The sequence below is a fragment of the Cervus elaphus genome, chromosome 8, assembly GCF_910594005.1.
Source record: "Cervus elaphus chromosome 8, mCerEla1.1, whole genome shotgun sequence".
Classification (NCBI taxonomy): Eukaryota; Metazoa; Chordata; class Mammalia; order Artiodactyla; family Cervidae; genus Cervus; species Cervus elaphus.
Genome location: NC_057822.1, coordinates 54,286,070 through 54,304,064, shown reverse-complemented (window position 1 = coordinate 54,304,064; position 17,995 = coordinate 54,286,070). Strand labels below are relative to the sequence as shown.

The 17,995-nt window shown below is 41.9% G+C and overlaps 1 protein-coding gene across 4 annotated transcripts in view; it reads left to right on the top strand.

The window, feature by feature from the left end:
• The window catches only part of MYO1B (myosin IB), a 188,322-nt gene that overhangs the window by 50,553 nt on the left and 119,774 nt on the right, over positions 1–17,995 (top strand). For all 4 annotated transcript variants that reach the window (XM_043910537.1, XM_043910538.1, XM_043910539.1 and 1 more), the window contains one exon: positions 5,287–5,402. In XM_043910537.1, the coding sequence (XP_043766472.1) occupies positions 5,287–5,402 (116 nt within the window). The remainder of the gene's footprint in view (positions 1–5,286; positions 5,403–17,995) is intronic.

The following is a 17,995-nucleotide window of genomic DNA, read 5'->3' as shown; positions in this document are numbered from 1 at the left end:
TTCCGGATTGAGGTCTGGAGAGCGGAGCCTGTGGGGTGCCTGGCCTTCAGTAAAGATTTCAGTTTCCCCTGTCATCACAGGTGGAGCCCTCTTTTGAGTATTGTTTGGATATTTACAAGGCTCCTGTTCTGGAATTCTAGAGATATCTGGAGTTTTAGATTGTTTTGACTTAGGAATGTTTGTACATTCTTGGTTTAATGTCTGCCCTTGAGAAGTGAGAGATAAACTTGCTAATTGAATGTGCCATTTGTGGGAAGGTAGCGCCTTTCCTCTCCCTCTTCCCTTTGCCTTCTCTCCCCACTCCTTTCCCTTCCCTTCTCTCTTCCCTCCTAGAGGTCAGAGGCTGGGTCTACAGGGTGGTGAGATTGGGGGGGCCTTCCGTTGTCAGGTGATTGCACGCTTCAGGACTGGGGCTGTTGAAGGCTGGGAGTATGGAGGTGGTAAGCTCGGATTGCTAGGAGGTTGGTTACATGGAGTTAAAAAGGACATGGATTGATCACATCCATCCATCCATCCATCCACCGAGGGAAATGAGAGCCAGACTTGCCCCTGGTGGAGAAGGTAGATAGAACCTAATTGGGAAGTGGTCTTTGCCATTATGTGAAGGAGTCCTTTTCGGTGTGATCAGCTGAATAGAAGAACAGGCTCTGGATTCCAGTAGGTGTTGCTCTGTGAGCCCTTTGGAACAGAGGGACCAGGTGGAATGTGAGTGCAGCACAGAAGAGGTCTGGTAGGAATGAGCTAAGCTGCTGGAGACCTTTTATGGGCTCTCTCATGGGCACCATTCGAGTCAGGATTAGCTCATTGGTGTTGGACTCAGTATATCGGAGCCAGTATGTACCTACTTAGTCCAGTCGAGTGAGTGGAACTCTAGGGGCAAGAGGTGGATCCTTTTTACTGCTCCTTCTTATAAAAAGGCTTACAATACTTTTCTTTCTTTTCTTTTTTTCTCCTTGGCATATTCAGAATAAAAAGGACACATAATGCCCAGATCTTTAGTGCGCATACTTAAGTTTAAGAAACTGTATCTTACCTCCAGCTTCTTTATTCCAGTGGTTACTTAATGATCCTTTTTAGAGCATGCTGCAATAAGAAAATACCGACTTTAAATTGTATACAGTTCCTTGTTAAAATAATGAAGTACAGTCAGCCTTTGGTATCTGTGGGTTCCTCATCCACAGATGCAACCAACCGCAAATTGAAAATATTCATGGAAATTATTCCAGAGAGTTCCAAAAGGCAAAACTTGAATTTGCCATGAATCAACAATTATTTACACAGCATTTACATTGTGTAAGGTATTATAAGTAGTCTAGAGATGACTTGAAGTTCACGGGGGAGGGAGAATGTGTGTAGGTTATATGCAAATACATACAAAACTCCCTGTTCTAAAAGGGGCTTGAGTATCCTTGGATTTGAGTCAGTCTCTGCGCATCCGTCCTGGAACCAATCCCCCAGGGACACCGAGGGATACATGCATGTCATTTGTAGGTCCAAATATTAATTGATGTAAAAATGAATTGTCTGGTCAGTACTGGTCTGCTCCCTAGAAAGGAGATTTAATCTATTATTGCAGTTACTTAAATGTAGAGTAGGTAGCTGCCTAAAACTGAAATAGGATTGTAAGTTCCACCCAGCCTGTCAACAGCTACCAAGAGTGTCTTTGGTGTCTCTGAGAAAGAAGGGTTGTGACTATGAACGTTAGAGTTTTTCTCTTGGCAGATGTGGGAATGTTTAAATCTTTGACTAATACACATAGACCCAAGGAAAAAAAATCTGTAAACAGCAAGGGCAGGCAGGTATCATGGTAGAGGACAAACCTACTAGGAGTTAAAGATTACAGGATACATATCTGAGACATATAAAGTGGAGTGTAGAGAGAGAGCATGGTGTCTTTTACTGTTTTGCTTATTTAGATTGATAAAGCTTGTTCTGCTTGGCCCTTTTTTTTAAAAAATTTGTTGAGCCACATTGGTATATTGGTAATCGTTGCTGTGATACCCCCGCAGATTTAGAGTGGCCTCACTCATGTTTCTGAAGGTTGCCCAGATGGTTAAGAATCTGCCTGCAATTCAGGAGACCCAGGTTTGATCTCTGGGTCGGGAAGATCCCCTGGATAAGGGAGTGGCAACCCAGTCCAGTATTGTTGCCTGAAGAATTTCATGGACAGAGGAGCCTGGTGGGCTACAGTCCATGGGGTCACAAAGAGTCATACACAACTGAGCTACTAACACTTCACTTCAGATTTTCATTCCTATCAACACACTTCCTTAGAGAAGCTTATAGTGTACGGTACAGTTCATGGCATTTACTTCACATAGTTATCTGATTTTCCAGTTCTGTTTTCTACTGTTAAAGCCACTATATACTGAGGTTTTATCCATCTCTCTCTAAAGCGTTTTGTTAAGGATATTTAATAGACTGTTAGTAGGATGGTTTTTGTTAGCATCTTAAATTTAGGAAAGAAATAGGCCTAACTACTGGGCAGTTTCTGTACAAAATTGTTCCCACTTCAGTATTCTTGCCTGGAGAGTGCCATGAACAGAGGAGCCTGGCAGGCTATAGTCCATAGGATTGCAAAGAGTCGGACACGACTGAGTGACTAACACACACACATACACACACACATGTTTCTGGTGGTTGTCAGGCTGTGTAGTTTAGGCACCTTGGCTTTCTGTGTGGCCTCTCGTTGGAGAGAGCTAGTCCAAGCTCACTCTCATTAGTTTCCAGCCACAGTTCTAAAAGGATGGGGGAAGGCACATCCTAAAACACAAATGCTCAAACCTCTGCTTGTATTTGATCTTATAATGTCCTTCTGGTCAAATCGTCACACAGACAAGTCCAGATTGAAGGGTTGGAGGATAAACTCTTATCTCTTGAGAGAGTGGCAAAGTCACATTCCAAAAGGTTTGCATATAGGGATGGTAGGAATTGTTCCAGCCATCTTTGCAAACAGTCTGCCACAGCAGGACAAGGAACCCTGTCTTGGGGGAAGGATATACTTTGAGTTTGTTTGGTGGCAACAGGTGGCATACAGGTTAATAAAATATTAAGCTCTGTATGCTGATATACTTGATATTATTGATGTGTTTCAACTGAAGAATAGTTACATGAAAGTGGTTTGTACCATCCACATTCTTAATGTTGACTGGTTCTTGTGCATATCAGTCATTCGGTTAAATATTTATGAGACGACATTCATGGGCCAGCCCTATTCTAGGTGAGGAAAATAGCTGGAAGCGGGCAGGGAAGCACATATAATGCAGTATGTATAAAAATCACAAGTAACAAAGAGAATCTTAGTAGTGTGGCTTTTGATTTTGGGTTTGAGGCCGCTGAGTTTCTTCTTCATGCAAGAATGCCCCACAGGCAGATTTTTATCAAGAATTTAGCCACTTTGAAATTTGTTTTTAAAGAGCAACTTGGTAACTAACTGGCTTCTCTCCTAACAGCAAATATATATTTTAATCATTGTATTCAAGAAACTACCTTAAAAAGGGAGATTCATGTACTTTTGCTCTAAAGAAGGCTCATCTTTCAATCAGCAGATATTAAAGGAATATATCAATTATTGTATTATATATCTACCAATCTAACTAATTCTAGCATATTAGCTACAGGCTATTCAGATAATTATTCAGTGTCCAGCATCTCTCATCTACTTGTCAGGTGGGTTGGAGTGTGAAGAAACCTTTTTGGAAAACTCTTGCCCAAGTGGGATAAGTTAGGAAACAGAGTCCTTGCTTGCCAGCCCAGATAAATGGGTCCTTAGTGCTAGGGTGTCAGAAATAGACACCCTAATTGCATGGGAGCTGAGAGTCTTTCTTTACGGCAGCAGTCCTGTCTGCTCTTGCTATGATTGTATTCTTATAGGATGAAAAGAGGTATAAAGGTGACCTGTTCCATTTTCTAGGTTGGGGGAAAAAGCCTTTTATAATTAAAATAATTGTGACCCACATTTTGAAAAAAAGATCAGAACATTTTTACTGTTCTGTTTTCATATTCTGTTTAATTTTCTAGAAAGATCTAACTGTGTCCTTGAATCCAGTGGTGACAGTACTGGAAAAACTTGTTGCCTAAAAATGTCACCTTTTGCTGCATGACCCTAGAAAGGTGGGGAAGTTGGAAGTGAGCTTTTTCTTCTTTCCTTTCTTTTTTTTTTTACCTTTTTCTTAAAAAGCCTTTTCGTAACTGACGTATTTTTGTTAGCATCCCCCTTCCTGCCATCTTTATAATGTTGAAACTGAAAGGAAAAATGAAACTGCTAAGATGAGTTACACTTAAGTAACTTATGCTTAATGCTTGCAGCATTGTGCTAGTCTTTGTACAAAGTGACCTAACTGTTCTTGCTGCTGAGAATTTAAGATAGAAATGGAAAGAAACATAAATAATGTTCTGGTTTGCAGTGTGAGAGGATTACTGTTTGCTAAGATAACAGCACTGATCTTTCTGAAAGTACATTTAAATTCTGCATTAAATTTAAATTCAACATGAAATGTACTCTTTCAGGAAGTACTTTTCAATTCTGATGTTGAAGTCCGTTAGATGTAATATGAAATTATTTTGTTTGAGTGGTGGTGGTGGTGTAGTCACTCAGTTGTGTCTGACTCTTGTGACCCCATGGATTGTAGCCCGCCAGGCTCCTCTGTCAATGGGATTCTCCAAGCAAGATGCCCAAGGGAAAGCTGTAACTCTGATATTGAGTTATGTGTGATCTGAACCCATTGTAGAGATGGACAGACTATGTAAGGGCAGTGCCAAAGTCAAGGTCCCATTGGATAGGTAGGGTGGGCAGGGAGGAGGGGAAGCCTGGGTCACTATAGACTGAAATTGGAGGATAAAGATGAGAGAGGGAAGCACCAGCTGTAGCTGGAATCCAGGAAAGCATAGTCTTGCCGACAGTTAGCTGTGGTCAGTGATGAAATTTTTGGCAAGTATGACAGGGTTGTGTAGGACTCTTATCCAGGATCATGAGTTAATCTAGAGATTTATTTTGAAAGTTTTTTTCAATGTATAAATCTGTGCTTTCCATGTATCAGCAAAATAAACATTATCGGCTATCTATCTTCAGAGATGTAAAGTGTTCTTGAAAAGTACAAAATGATCAGGCAGTAGAACTAGTGTTTTTATTTTTAAAATTTTGAAATTATTTTTAGGGTGTACCACTGTTAAAACTTTTTATTTTATACTGGAGTATAGTAGAACTAGTGTTTTTAAAAGGATAAAGCCATGCGACACTAAGACGTAAGATGTTAAAATGGTTGTATTTTATTCTTTCTTTTGCAGACATACATTGGAAGTGTGGTTATATCCGTCAACCCATACCGGTCATTGCCCATTTATTCACCAGAGAAAGTGGAAGATTACAGGAACAGAAATTTCTATGAACTGAGCCCTCATATGTAAGTATGGTATTAAAGTATCAAGTTTCTCTTTCACTCCAGAGATGTTGAGTTGACAGATGTGTCCAGCTGTTTCCTCTGAGTATCTGGAAAATGTTATTAGTCATTTTTAAAAATCAGATGGAGGAATGTAGAAGCTAATTGTTACAGCTTATTTTAAATTTAAAAAAAGAAGACGACTTCATTTGTCCTCAGGCTCTTTAAGTCCTGAAATATTTGGTTTCAGTACGTAAAGTATTTTCTGTTAAAAATTCTGTGTAAGTAGCAGCTGCTGCTAATTATGTTTGCAAATAAAACAGGAATGTGCATTGTTTGTTATTATAAAGAGCCCAAGCAGTGTTTCCATGCCTTTGTTGGGTCAAGAAAGATTCCAAGTGTCGGATTGTGTAATGGGTTTTGAGAAAAAGAAAGAAATAATACCTTCAGTTTATAATCTTCATGGACATTGTTCACCAGATGTGTGCATTAGGCCAATGATTTCACCTTCCTTGAAGTTAGTTACTTGTTTGATTTTTCTGAGAAGGTCGCTTGTTATTGTAAATAATTCCTGTAAGTAATAATCTATAATTGGAGAAGGAAATGGCAACCCACGCCAGTATTCTTGCCTGGGAAATCCCACGGACATGGGAACCTGGTAGGCTTGCAGCCCATGGGGTCGCAAGAGTTGGACATGACCTAGCGACTGAAGCCAACCACAAGAGTTGGACGTGACTTAATAACTAAAACCAACCAACCAATAATCTATACTAGTTACCTAGTGAGAAATCCTGAGCTAAAGTCAGAGAATCTGTAGAGTTTTATTGTGTGCTAGCAGAAAAGAATTTTCTGTGTATGATTGAAGATGGGCTCTATTATTTTTACTAGAAAATAAATCTGATAATTAAAGAACATACACACCACTGTCCAGATATTTAATTTAGGTTTGTTTGTGGTTTTTTTTTTTTTGATAGTGGAGCATACAGTAACGTTTTTGAACTGTTTGAAACTAAAGATTTAAATAATTTGTGGGAGTGGTTATTAAAACTAAACACTGTATTTTACCAATCAAGTAGATTCTGATTATTCAGTTTTCTCCTCGGAGTAGATTTTGCAAGTGAATTTGTTTCATTTTGCCTTAGCAAAAATAAAATCTGAAATTTGTTTGATAAAGTTCTCCTTATAAGTCCCTACAATGAAATACCTTATTTGATGCCTTAAGATTTGTTTTAGGTTCTCAGCCTTCAAGTCATGCCTTCTAAGTGCTTAGATCAGCTATATCAGTATCGTGCCAGGAGCTTAGGAGAAGTTTAGTTTCCTAAAGCCTTACCTCTAGTAGGCCAGGAATCTACATTTTGCACAGGCTTTCCAGGTGATTCACAGGTATTTGCAGGTTTGAGAACCTGTTGTGTCTGTGTGCGGGCGTGCTCAGTCACTCAGCTGTTTCTGACTCTTGGCGACCCCGTGGACTGTAGCCCGCCAGGCTCCTCTGTCCATGGGATTCTCCAGGCAAGAGTACTGGAGTGGGTTGCTGTTTCCTCCTCCAGGGGATGTTCCCAACATCTCCTTCATTGGCAGGTGCAGTCTTTTACCATTGAGCCGCCTGGGAAGCCATTGTCTTGTATATTTGCAGATGTTTTCCTTTTCTTAACTGCTTACTGCCTTTTATGGTAATAGCATTAATTATAATAGTAGCAGTAATAGCTTGTATTGATTGAATACTTACTGTGTGCAAGGACTTCTCTAAACACTTGACGTGTATTGTAACTCATGCCATTCTCAGAATCATTCTGTGAGGTAGGTACTATTGTGCGTGCGTGTGTACGTGCTAAGTTGCTCAGTCGTGTCCAAATCTTTGTGACCCTATGGGCCGTAGCTCACCAGGCTTCTCTCTTCATGGGGTTTTCCAGGCAAGAATACTGGAGTGGGTTTCCATTTCCTTCTCCAGGGGATCTTCCTAACTCAGGGATTGAACCTGTGTCTCTTACGTCTCCCGCATTGGCAGATGGGTTCTTTACCTCTGGCACCATCTGAGAGGGGAAATTGTCTCAGAATAATCAGCCATTTATCAAAGCCACCCAGCTCTGGGTTGGGGAGCAGGGATGTGAGAATAGTCACCTGCCGTGCCTGTCAGCTGGAAATACATTCTGTCATTTTCACGTTAGGCCTGTTACTGTGCAGTTTTATTCTGCTATCCTTGGGTTGCCTATGTTCCTGCATTCTGGGCTCTCCAGGATAACTTTGCTGTGCCTCAGTTTGGCTCCAGAGACTGCATGCCATTCTTCCATTTGCAGCTGAAATCTCCACTTTGGGGTTGTTTAGTTGTATGCTAGATGTGTATTCTAGAACACAGAAATTCATGCTCTGGAATATCCATTTTTATTCCCGCTCCTAAAGATTCTTGTAAGAGGCTGCATAACACTGCTTACCTGAATTCACCTTTTATCCCCAAGGGGAAAAATACCACACCGGCAATAAATTCCCAGAGTGCCTAGGATAAAGAAGATATTTTTGCCATGTTCTGTAAAATGGTGGCTCAGTGGTAAAGAATCTGCCTGCAGTGCGGGAGATGCAGGTTTGATCCCTGGGTGGAGAAAATCCCTTGGGGAAAGAGATGGCAATCCACTGTAGTATCCTTGCCTGGGAAATTCCATGGACCGAGGAGCCTGGCGGGCTATAGTACCTGGTGTCACAAAAGAGCTGGACACAGCTTAACAACTAAACAAACAGGAACATAAAACATTGTACATGGGGTGAAAGGTACAATCTCACCTATCAAATCTGAAATGGCTAGATTCATATCACAGCTCTCCCCACCTCACTCTTCAGTCCTCAGCACATTCCTTCTCATCATCAGGTCATCTTTGTACCTTCTGAGCCTTCTGCCTGGAATGCTTTTCCCCTGGAATGCTTTTCCCCTCCCTTTCCCCCAAGGCAACTCCTGTTCTTTAGATCTTAGATTGCGTTAGGTCAGATCTATTGCTTTTGTCACAGTTACAGTTAAACATTTTTTTCGGGCGTTATTTGATTCATGTCAGCTTTACCTGCCTTGCCAGCTTTTCCTCACCATAATTTTCTTAGCACCTGAAAGTAAGTGTTCAAAATATATTGACCAAGACTTGGTTTGAGTCCCAGTTTTCCCATTATAAACTCTGTAACCTTGAACGAATTACTTGCAAAAAGACTTCAACTCAGAAATTAAGTAATTTGCTGCATACAGTGGGAAAATAATTAACTCATAGGATTTTTGTGAGGGATAACTATCTAGAAGATATTTAGAAAGTACAGTTATCTGATAGAAATACAGTGCTTAGCAGGGAATCTGTTGTTATGGACAGCTGCTGCTATTAACAGTGATAAGTATAATAATTATTGTAATAAGATAAGTGGGACACATTTCCAACATTTTGACAAGCTCTTTCTTACCATTTTCTCCTCCATGGTGGGACATTTCCACTTCCTTTAATGCATTTTCCTTCATTATTCTTTGTGAATGTCCATCTTTGACAGTATTTGAAACAGAGTTAGTGCTTGCTAGTTTCCCTACTAAGAGCCAACCTGACCTTCTCAGAGATAGTATCCACAAACAGAAGATCTTTGTGGTATAAGAAGATAAGATGACTTTAAGCTTTTGATGCATTCTAATCTTAACTACTTCAGGAATTTGGTTCCAGTTTGAATAAAAAATAACTTAAGCAGCTGCTCAAACCACACCCCTTGAAAATTGCTGATTAATTTGCCTCATATTTTATTTGGAGTTTCTCTTGATCTGTTCACTGTTAGTCTGCAAATCTGTCCAGATGTTTCCTTTATAACTCGTGTGTTTTTGAAGGTGTCCAGAAATGGTCTTTCTTAAGTGTCAGACAATTGAAAAATATTTACATTCTACATAAGTATGTGACTTTCAGAGAGCGGAAATGTATAAATGAATAAAATGAAGATAAACAGTGGCTTCTTATCTATATTCCTTTTCAAAAATGTTTTCTTAACTCATGAATAAGGGGTTAAATGGAATAAATAAATTGTTAGTTATAAATGACCATCCATTACTTTTGTAAATTATAGTTAGCTACAGACAAATCATTGGAAAAGACCTTGATGCTGGGAAAGATTGAGGGCAGAAGGAGAAAGGGGTGACAGAGGATGAGATGGTTGGATGACATCACTGACTCAATGGACATAGTAAACAGGGAAGCCTGGTATGCTGTAGTCCATGGAGTCGTGAAGAGTCGGACACGACTTAGCAACTGAACAACACCACAGACAAATTACAAGCAGTATTACCTAATGGAATCATGTGTACATATATAGCACTTTCCTGGTGATTCACATAGTGAAGAATCTGCCTGAAATATGGGTGACCTGGATTCAATCCCTGGATCGGAAAATCTCCTGGAGAAGGAAATGGCAACCCAATCCATTATTCTTGCCTGGAAAATGCCATGGGCAGAGGAACCTGGAGGTCTGTAGTCCATGGGATTGCAGAGTCGAACACAACTGAATGACAAGACTAACACACCACATGTACATATATACAATAAATATACATAAGACAGGATTTTGAAGAATTTGTATAAAGAGGCTAATTGTTGTCTCTATTGAGTGGTATTATGGACATTTTTTTATGTTGTTCTGCTTGTTTGGTGTTCTTTTATGTAAGAGCCATAAATTGCTTTTCTAATAAGAAAAATAATACAAGTAACCAGGGAAAAAAGAAAAAGGGGGAAAAAAGCCAAAAATGGTTTTCTGGTGTCATAATCTCTTCTCCCCCTCCTTCTTTGAATTCTGTACCCTGTATGTTTGGAGCTACACCTCAAGCGTGATAACGTTGGGTGGCTGCCTCTGCCATACATGATACTATTTACCTTTCTAATTGTGTAAGCCATGTCTTTCCAGTGTGGTTTTTACATTTTTTGCATATAAGGAATTTTTCTTAAATATCCCAGAGAGGACTTACTACATTTCAGACCACTTAGTAACTCTGTTCATGGGGAACTGCCTCAAAGGCCAAACCTCAGAGATGGGGAAGAATGATAGGGGAGAGATTAGGGAGATGACTGAACTGGTTACTCTCCCTCCACTCAGACTACTGTGGTGACATACACTTTCTGATATGCTAGTTACCAAATCAACTGGCCTGTTCTTGGGTTATTGCTGTTTTTTTCCTTTTACCTTGCAGCACTAGATAGAGTTTATCACCCTCAGATGGATCTTCATCAAATCAGAAAACTTCCTGGGCTCCCCATTACTATCTGCGTGAACTCCAAGTTCCTTGGCTTACTGTTCAGCCTCCTGCCAGTCCAGCCTCAGTCCTCCTCTCCAGCATAAACACCACTACATGCCTTCTGGAGACACAGGTTTCCATGTCTTCTTTCTACGTCTCCCACCTCATACCCCAACTCTATTGTTAACATCCTGCCTGTCTCTTAGGTTCTGTCTTAAAGGCTTGATCAGCCCTAGGCTGATCCACTGGTGACTTTTCCTGCCTCTGAATTCTTGGAACCACTCCTGTGATATTACACACCACCTTTCTTACTGTGGCTAATTGTGTTTCAGCATCATCCTCCTTAATGAGACAGAAGCGTCTATAGATCAGGAACTTTATTCTGTACATCTCTGTGGCTTTCTCAGTGCTTTTCTCTTAAGAGCTCCATAACTTGAGTACAAAAGAGGTTTTAAATAATGTTTCATTACATTTTGCTTGTGTTACCTCTGACAATTCAAGGAAATCAGACTATTCTTGGCAGGCTATTTGCAGTTTATTCAAAACTTCATGTGGTATAATGAGAATTTTTTTTCATTTTTATAAAAAAGTAGACTAAAGTATTTTTACAGTGCTCTTCAACACCGAGTGTTCAGATTCAATTTATTTCTGATGTAGAGCACTTACCATCTAATTATATGCAGTGTCTAGGGAAAGGAACATGCCTCTAGAAGGAAAAGTACCCCACCACCTACCCCTCTCGGTGGTTGCAATCCAGGAGCAACCTGAAATGTGTCCTTCTCAGACTGAGGTATAGTATGGTGGCCGTATTACATAGGCATTACAAGCACTATTTGAAGGAAGCAGTCTTCACGTTCTGGTAAATGGAAAAGCTTGCAACACATTTTAAAATCTGAGAAAAATATCTTAAGACCTTGAAAAATTTCTGGCTACTCTCACCTAAAAAGGGACAAGTGATTAATGGGAGGATGTAGACCATGTTCCTGTCAGTTTTCCAGACATCTCTAGGGAACCTCTGATCCCTAATTTTTTGATGATTAAATTTGTAGGGCCAGATATTAGTGCCTAGAGAATAGTGTTGCTGGAAAGATGTTGTTGTGGATTTTGAGTCCTTGTTAGTCCTGTCGTTGTGCTCCTTTCAGGGTGAACCAGATTCAGGGTGAACCAGGTGAACCAGAAAGAACATCTCTGTATCTCACCATGTACTGGTGCTGTGGCTGCATGTCCAGGGCTTAGGATAGGGTTCACAGAAGCCCCAGGCATTGTCCCTGCTCTGTTACCAGTATTTTCCTTGGCAGAGTTAAAATATTGTGAGTAAAATTTTATTTGTCTTGAGAAGTCTTATGGTAACTAGAGCCTGAATTCTCAAAGAGGTTGCTTGTACAACTGGGTTTAAAGTACTTTCTCAAGGAGAGAGAGGGAAAGAAAGATAAGGGAAGGAGAGGAAGAGGGAGAAAGAGAACAAGAGAAAACATTGATGTGATGTCCTGTCACTGAGGCTTTTGTATTATTTCCCTAATTTTCCTTTTGAAATAGGTGAGCCTCTCATTGATTCAGTCCCTCCCAGAAAACCACTTTCAGAAAAGGGTTTTGTGCTTTCCCATCTAGCACTCTTTCTAGTTATTGCTTTAGGAAAGTTACTCATTTACTGAGCAGATGTTTATCAAGAGCTTACCACATACCAGGCTCTCTTTTAGGCACTGGGATATAGCTGTGAACAAAGCCAATAAAATTTCTGTCATCATGAAGGAGACAATCCTCAAACTTGAGTGTACAGAAACCAACGTATTCAAACTATTAGTTCAAGGGGAAAGGGGAAGAGGAAGGGAAGGGAAACTCTTATAAAAAGCAAAATGAATTTAAATAGTATTCTTGTAAAGCACCTCTAAGCCATGTTCTCTCAGGTAGTTTGAGTCAGTGGGCCATTGCTTGTGATCTGGTCGGGTTTGTATCTGCTTGGGTCTCTAATCCACCACATGAGTTAACTTGTGCTCAGGAGCCCCTGAGCTCCGTCTTACTCTTTAGTTTGAATACGTTAAGTTAACAACTCACATGGAATGCCACATCTTAAAAATCATTCAAATTGCCCTATTCCCTTGCTGTATGACTGTCTTGGGTCAAAATAAGCAGAAGGCAGTCACCATATTTGCTTTGTCTTGGCATATACTTGTTGGATTCTGGACAACCATGGATAAAAAAATTTCTTGATGTAGAAAGACTGGTTTAGATAAGCAGTGTGATGCCCTGTGGTGGTGAAGGACAGATGTTAAATGGAGCTTCCTGGGCCTCTCACTGAATCAGCTTTTACGAAGCTCTGTGATCTGAACTTCCTGCCTTTAACTCAAACTTTTATTCTCTGTCTATCGCTTTATGGGAGTTATTTTCAAAACAGTGTCTTTCAGAACATATATTCTTGGCAGAAATTGACCTCAGCTAATTTCTCTTATAGTTTATGAAAATTTTAAAATTAAAGTCGGAAGGCTTAGGTTCTGTACAACTGTGATGTTTTTACCTTGAGAATTGTGATAGAAGGATATATTTATTAATGAAAAATGTTTTTGTCTGTCTGCAAAGTCTCTGAATTCTAATTTCTAGATCCCTAATTAAAATTTTTATCACTCCTTATTAAATGCATATCTCAGACCTGAAAGAAAGTTTATTTTGAAAAGGTGATATATTGAGCCAGCTAAGCACATATTCGTACCAGCAAACACAATTATTTCAATGGTATATAATATTAAAGGGAAAAATCTGATTATTAGCAATAGGCTGCTTCACGCCAGAATGTTACAGGACTTTGACAGGCCCTGAGAAATCCTACAACATTCTGGAAGAGATCTGTTTCACCTTAGGCCTCAGCCCTGAAAGGAGTTAATGTAACACTTCATCTACTGCTAGAACCCACGTGAGGAGTGCTGTCTAGAGAGGTTGTGTTCAGAGGGTGGGGAGGGGTGTCCCCTTTGTTGTTGAAATAACACTCACTGCTGCGGTCTGTTGTTGGGACCTGTGTGACCGTTGGACCAGATGGGTGTGGCAAAGGGAGCTGTGTGGGAGTTTGTCTAAACAGGGATCAGCAAATACTGGTCTGTTCTGGGGGAGATCAACAAAATCAAGGGTAATAGAAACAGAGTTCAGTAGGGCACTTAGGAGAACCACTCTTAGGAGGTGGGGTCCCAGTGCTGTCATGGGACAGAAATACTTGCAAGGGGAGTGGGCCCTGGAGGACCATCCCCCCACCCCACCCCAGCGAGGTGGGGGGCTTGCTGCTGTGCCCACTGTCTAGGTGTGCTGTCCTCCCTGCTCCAGCCTGTCTCAGGGTTCCAACTCCCCAAGCAGAAGCTATGGCTCATTCATTCACTCAGCATTACTAAGCATCCACAGTACGTGTGAGGTGTTGGGGATACAGAGATGATTTGTCCCTGAAGGACTGATTTATAGCCTAGTGGGGGAGACAGACCAGGAAGTAAATGAATACGCAAGAGAGAGAACCACCATGAAAAAGGTGGGAGATCAGAGTGACCATGTGTTCTGGCCTGCCCTCGACAGCCTGTCATTCCAGCATAATTATCAATAGTGCCCCCTGTCTGCAGGTGTCTTAAGTGTGGTCCCCCATGGATAAAGTGCTATGGGCATGCCAGGGAGAAGGTGTTAGGCCCTGCCCGGGGCAGGGGAGGGGTGTGGTCGTGACAGATGGACAGTAGGATTTTTGAAGAACGAGTTAGCCGCATAGATAAGGAATAGGATTTAGGGCCAGGATATAATTTTCCCAGCAGAGGGAACAGTGTTGATCCAGTGATTCAGCAGATGTTATCTGAGTGCCTGTCATGTACCAGGCACTGCATGAGGGCAGGTACCAGGCAAAAATCTCAGCCTTTTTGAGCTTACATGTAGCAAGGGGAGAGACCATAAACCAGAGAAGGAGATATAAATGATATAAATGGTGTTGGAGATGGTGACAAGAACACAGGAGGCCTGTGTGGGGGTGGAAGTACCATGGTGTATCATTTTAAGTAGGGCAGCCAGGGATGCCTTACTTTCTGAGACTGTGATACTCCAATGGGTCCTGGAGATAAGGGGATGAGCCATTTGGAGGGAAGAGTGTTCTGGCAGAGGGAACAGCAGGTGCCAAGGACTGAAGGAGAGAGACAGAGGTACAAAGACATGGCACATCCTTGATCTCAATTCCTGTGGTCTGCAGAGGCTAGAATGTAGGATGCATGCTGGGAAGGGGGATATATGTGGAAGAGGAAGAGCTGATCTGGGTCACAAAGGGTTTGGGTGCTAAGGATTTGCAATTTTAAGCAGGCAGGAGAGATAAGGTCAGCCTTGAGATTTGAACTGTCCTGGTGCCCCAAGGGAAGGGAACTCAAGGATAGTGAAGTTTAGGGTTCTGGTCGGTTTTGGCAATAATCCAGGCTGCAAGGGATGAGGGCAGAGTCTCATCTGGAAATGGAACATTTCAGAGGCAAACCCATAGAATTCAGTGGGAGTGACTCAGAGGGGTGGGAGGAAGCTCAGAGGCCAGTCTTGAGTATTGGCTGAGCTGGGGGTGTGAATGCCAAGCAGTTCCCCCAAAGCTAAGCTAGTCTGGAGACAGCCTTGTAAAGCAGCTGTGGGTCCTGGGAGTTGGCATGGACATGAAATGGGGCACTTCTTCCCTGGAATCTTCATATTCCCTGATCCAAGCATGTGGACAGAGCAGCTTGTCTGAACTTCTGGAAGAGAATGTGTGTGTAGACCTGCATTTCCAATATTGAATCCTTGCCACTCACGCTCAATCACTCAGCCTTACTTGTTTATAAATGTGCTTCTGAAAGGTATTATGTAAAATTTGAAACCCTCATTAGTATATGAAATTACATGTGGCTGTTTTATTTATAAGGTAATTATTTGTTCCGAGTCCAGTTGTTTATGTTTCTTAACTCCTTGGCTCTGTGGTGCTTTGGTCTGATCTTTCTCCTCGGGTGATTAAGGTTTGGAAAGCAAATAGACCAGCCTTTGCTGTGTGTGATTTCCCCACCCTCATGTTTTCTACATTTAAGATCCAGAGTTACCTGTATATATTTTTAAGAGAGTGCAGTTCTGTAGTCTTGTTTTCTTATTCCTTAAACCTGATCGCTTTGAAATTTCAGCATGGAGACATTCACTGCTGTCGTTAATTCCCATGGTCCCTCATCACTTGTTTGGTTTATTCCCTCATGGCCTAACAGCAGATGTTATATGTTTTGTGATACCAGAGGTATGGTTATTTCCAACACCAGCCAGTTCTCTGACACCAGCTGGCAATTCAATTCTGGCACTAACTACCAGAGTTATTGCAGATCCCACAGGTCAGAGGCTCTGCCCCCAAGTTGGCCCCAGCTTCTGATGCCAGCAGAAAATGAAGTGTGCAGGCCCCCCCAACACTTCAAGAGCTGACTGCAAATTTGGAGGCTTCTGCATCCCCCTTTAAGTTCAATACTTTGCTAGAATGACTCATAGAACTCAGGAAAACACTTAGATTTATTGATTTATTTTAAAGGATGGGCTTCCTAGGCAGTGCTAGTGATAAAGAACCCACCTGCCAATGCGGCAGATCTAAGAGACATAGGTTCAATTCCTGGGTTGGGAAGATCTCCTGGAGAAGGACATGACAACCCACTCCAGTATTCTTGCCTGAAGAATCCTATGGACAGAGGACCCGACAGTCCATGGGGTCTCATAGTGTTAGTTGTTTAGTCGTATCCGACTCTGTGACCCCATGGGCTGTAGCCCACCATAGGGTCTATTGGGTTTCTAAGAGTTGGACATCACTGAAGTGACTCAGCATTATAAAGGATACAACTCAGAAACAACCAAATGGAAGAAATGCATAGCACAAAGTATAGGGGAAAAGAAGTGCAGAGTTTCCATGCCCTTTCTGGGTGGATCAGCTCCCCAGCACATTAGTGCCTTCAACCCAGAAGCTTCTGAATCTCCTTGTTGAAGAGTTTTATAACCTAATCTGCAGCCACCCCCACCTGCTTCCTGGAAGTGGGAAGTGGGGGCTGAAAGACCCCCTCCCCTCTAATCATACATCTGGTCTTTCTGGTGACCAGTCCCCAAGCTGAAGCTATTTGGGGATCCCGCCGTGAGTCACCTCATTAGTGTAATCCCAGGTGTGGGCAAAAGGGACTTGTTATGAATAACAGAAGACTTCCCTGTTACTCAGGAAATTCCAAGGGTTTTAGGAGCTCTGTGCCAGGAACCAGAGTCAAAGACCAAATATATTTCTTATTATACTAGAGATGGGCTTCCCAGGTGGCACTAGTGGTAAAGAACCTGCCTGTCAATGCAGGAGATGTAAGAGATGCAGATTTGATCCCTGGGTCGGGAAGATCCCCGGGAGGAGGGCACAGCAATCCACCCCAGTATTCTTGCCTGGAGAATCCCATGGACAGAGGAGCCTGGTGGGCTACAGTCCATAGGGTTGCACAGAGTCGGACATGACTTGAAGCAATTTAGCACGCACATGCCACAGATTGGTACGTGTGGATACGCCCTTCTTGAGAAGCATAGGAAGCTTGCCCTGAAATACTCAAATGTTAGCTTCCTGAAGCCAGGTTAATGTCACAGTTTCTGTAAAGTGCTCTAGAAAGCTGAATTACTGGGGACTCCTTTTTATAAGAAATATCTTAAGCAGTAGTTCAGCTTACGGGGAGTTCAATTCCGTAAACACTGAGAATTATAAAGACTGTGCTGTCCAGTCCACTCTCAGCTCTCTCCTCCATGCTGGCCATGGAGGAGATGGGCATCCAGCCCCTCTCATGCCCTCAGGACTTTGCTCTGTGATTATCTCCCCACTGCACTCTGTTTTCAACCTTTTCTTCTCCTTCCATTCCCACCAGCATCCATGCTGTAATGTTTCTCTTGATTCCATGTCTCCGAGCTATCACGCTGTTTGTTTCCCTTTATTACAAAACTTTCTGAAGAAGTTGCACATGTGTGTTGTCTCTAGTTTATCTCCTTTTCTTTGTTCTCTTAGGCATTTATTTCTCTTCTCCATGAAAACTATTCTTCATCAAGGTCATCTGTGACCTCCATGTCATCAACTCCAGTAGTCAATTTTGAATTCTCTCCTTCCTTTAATTGTCAATCATATGGGACAGTGTGCCCAGTTCCTTTTGAAACCCTGCTTTAATTTGGCTTTCTGGCCTCCACACTTTCTGTTTTCCCCCCAGCACGCTGGCTGTCCCACTTGCTGGGTGGAAGGCTGGCTGTGCCTGGACCTCAGAAGGTTGGCACCTCCGAGGGCTTGGCTGCGGGCCTTTTCCTTCTCCTCTGTAGACCCTTAGAGGGACCCACATAGGCTTCAAAGATGCGCTGATATCCCCAGGTTTAGGTCTCCAGCTGGACTTCAGCCCCTAGCTCCTGG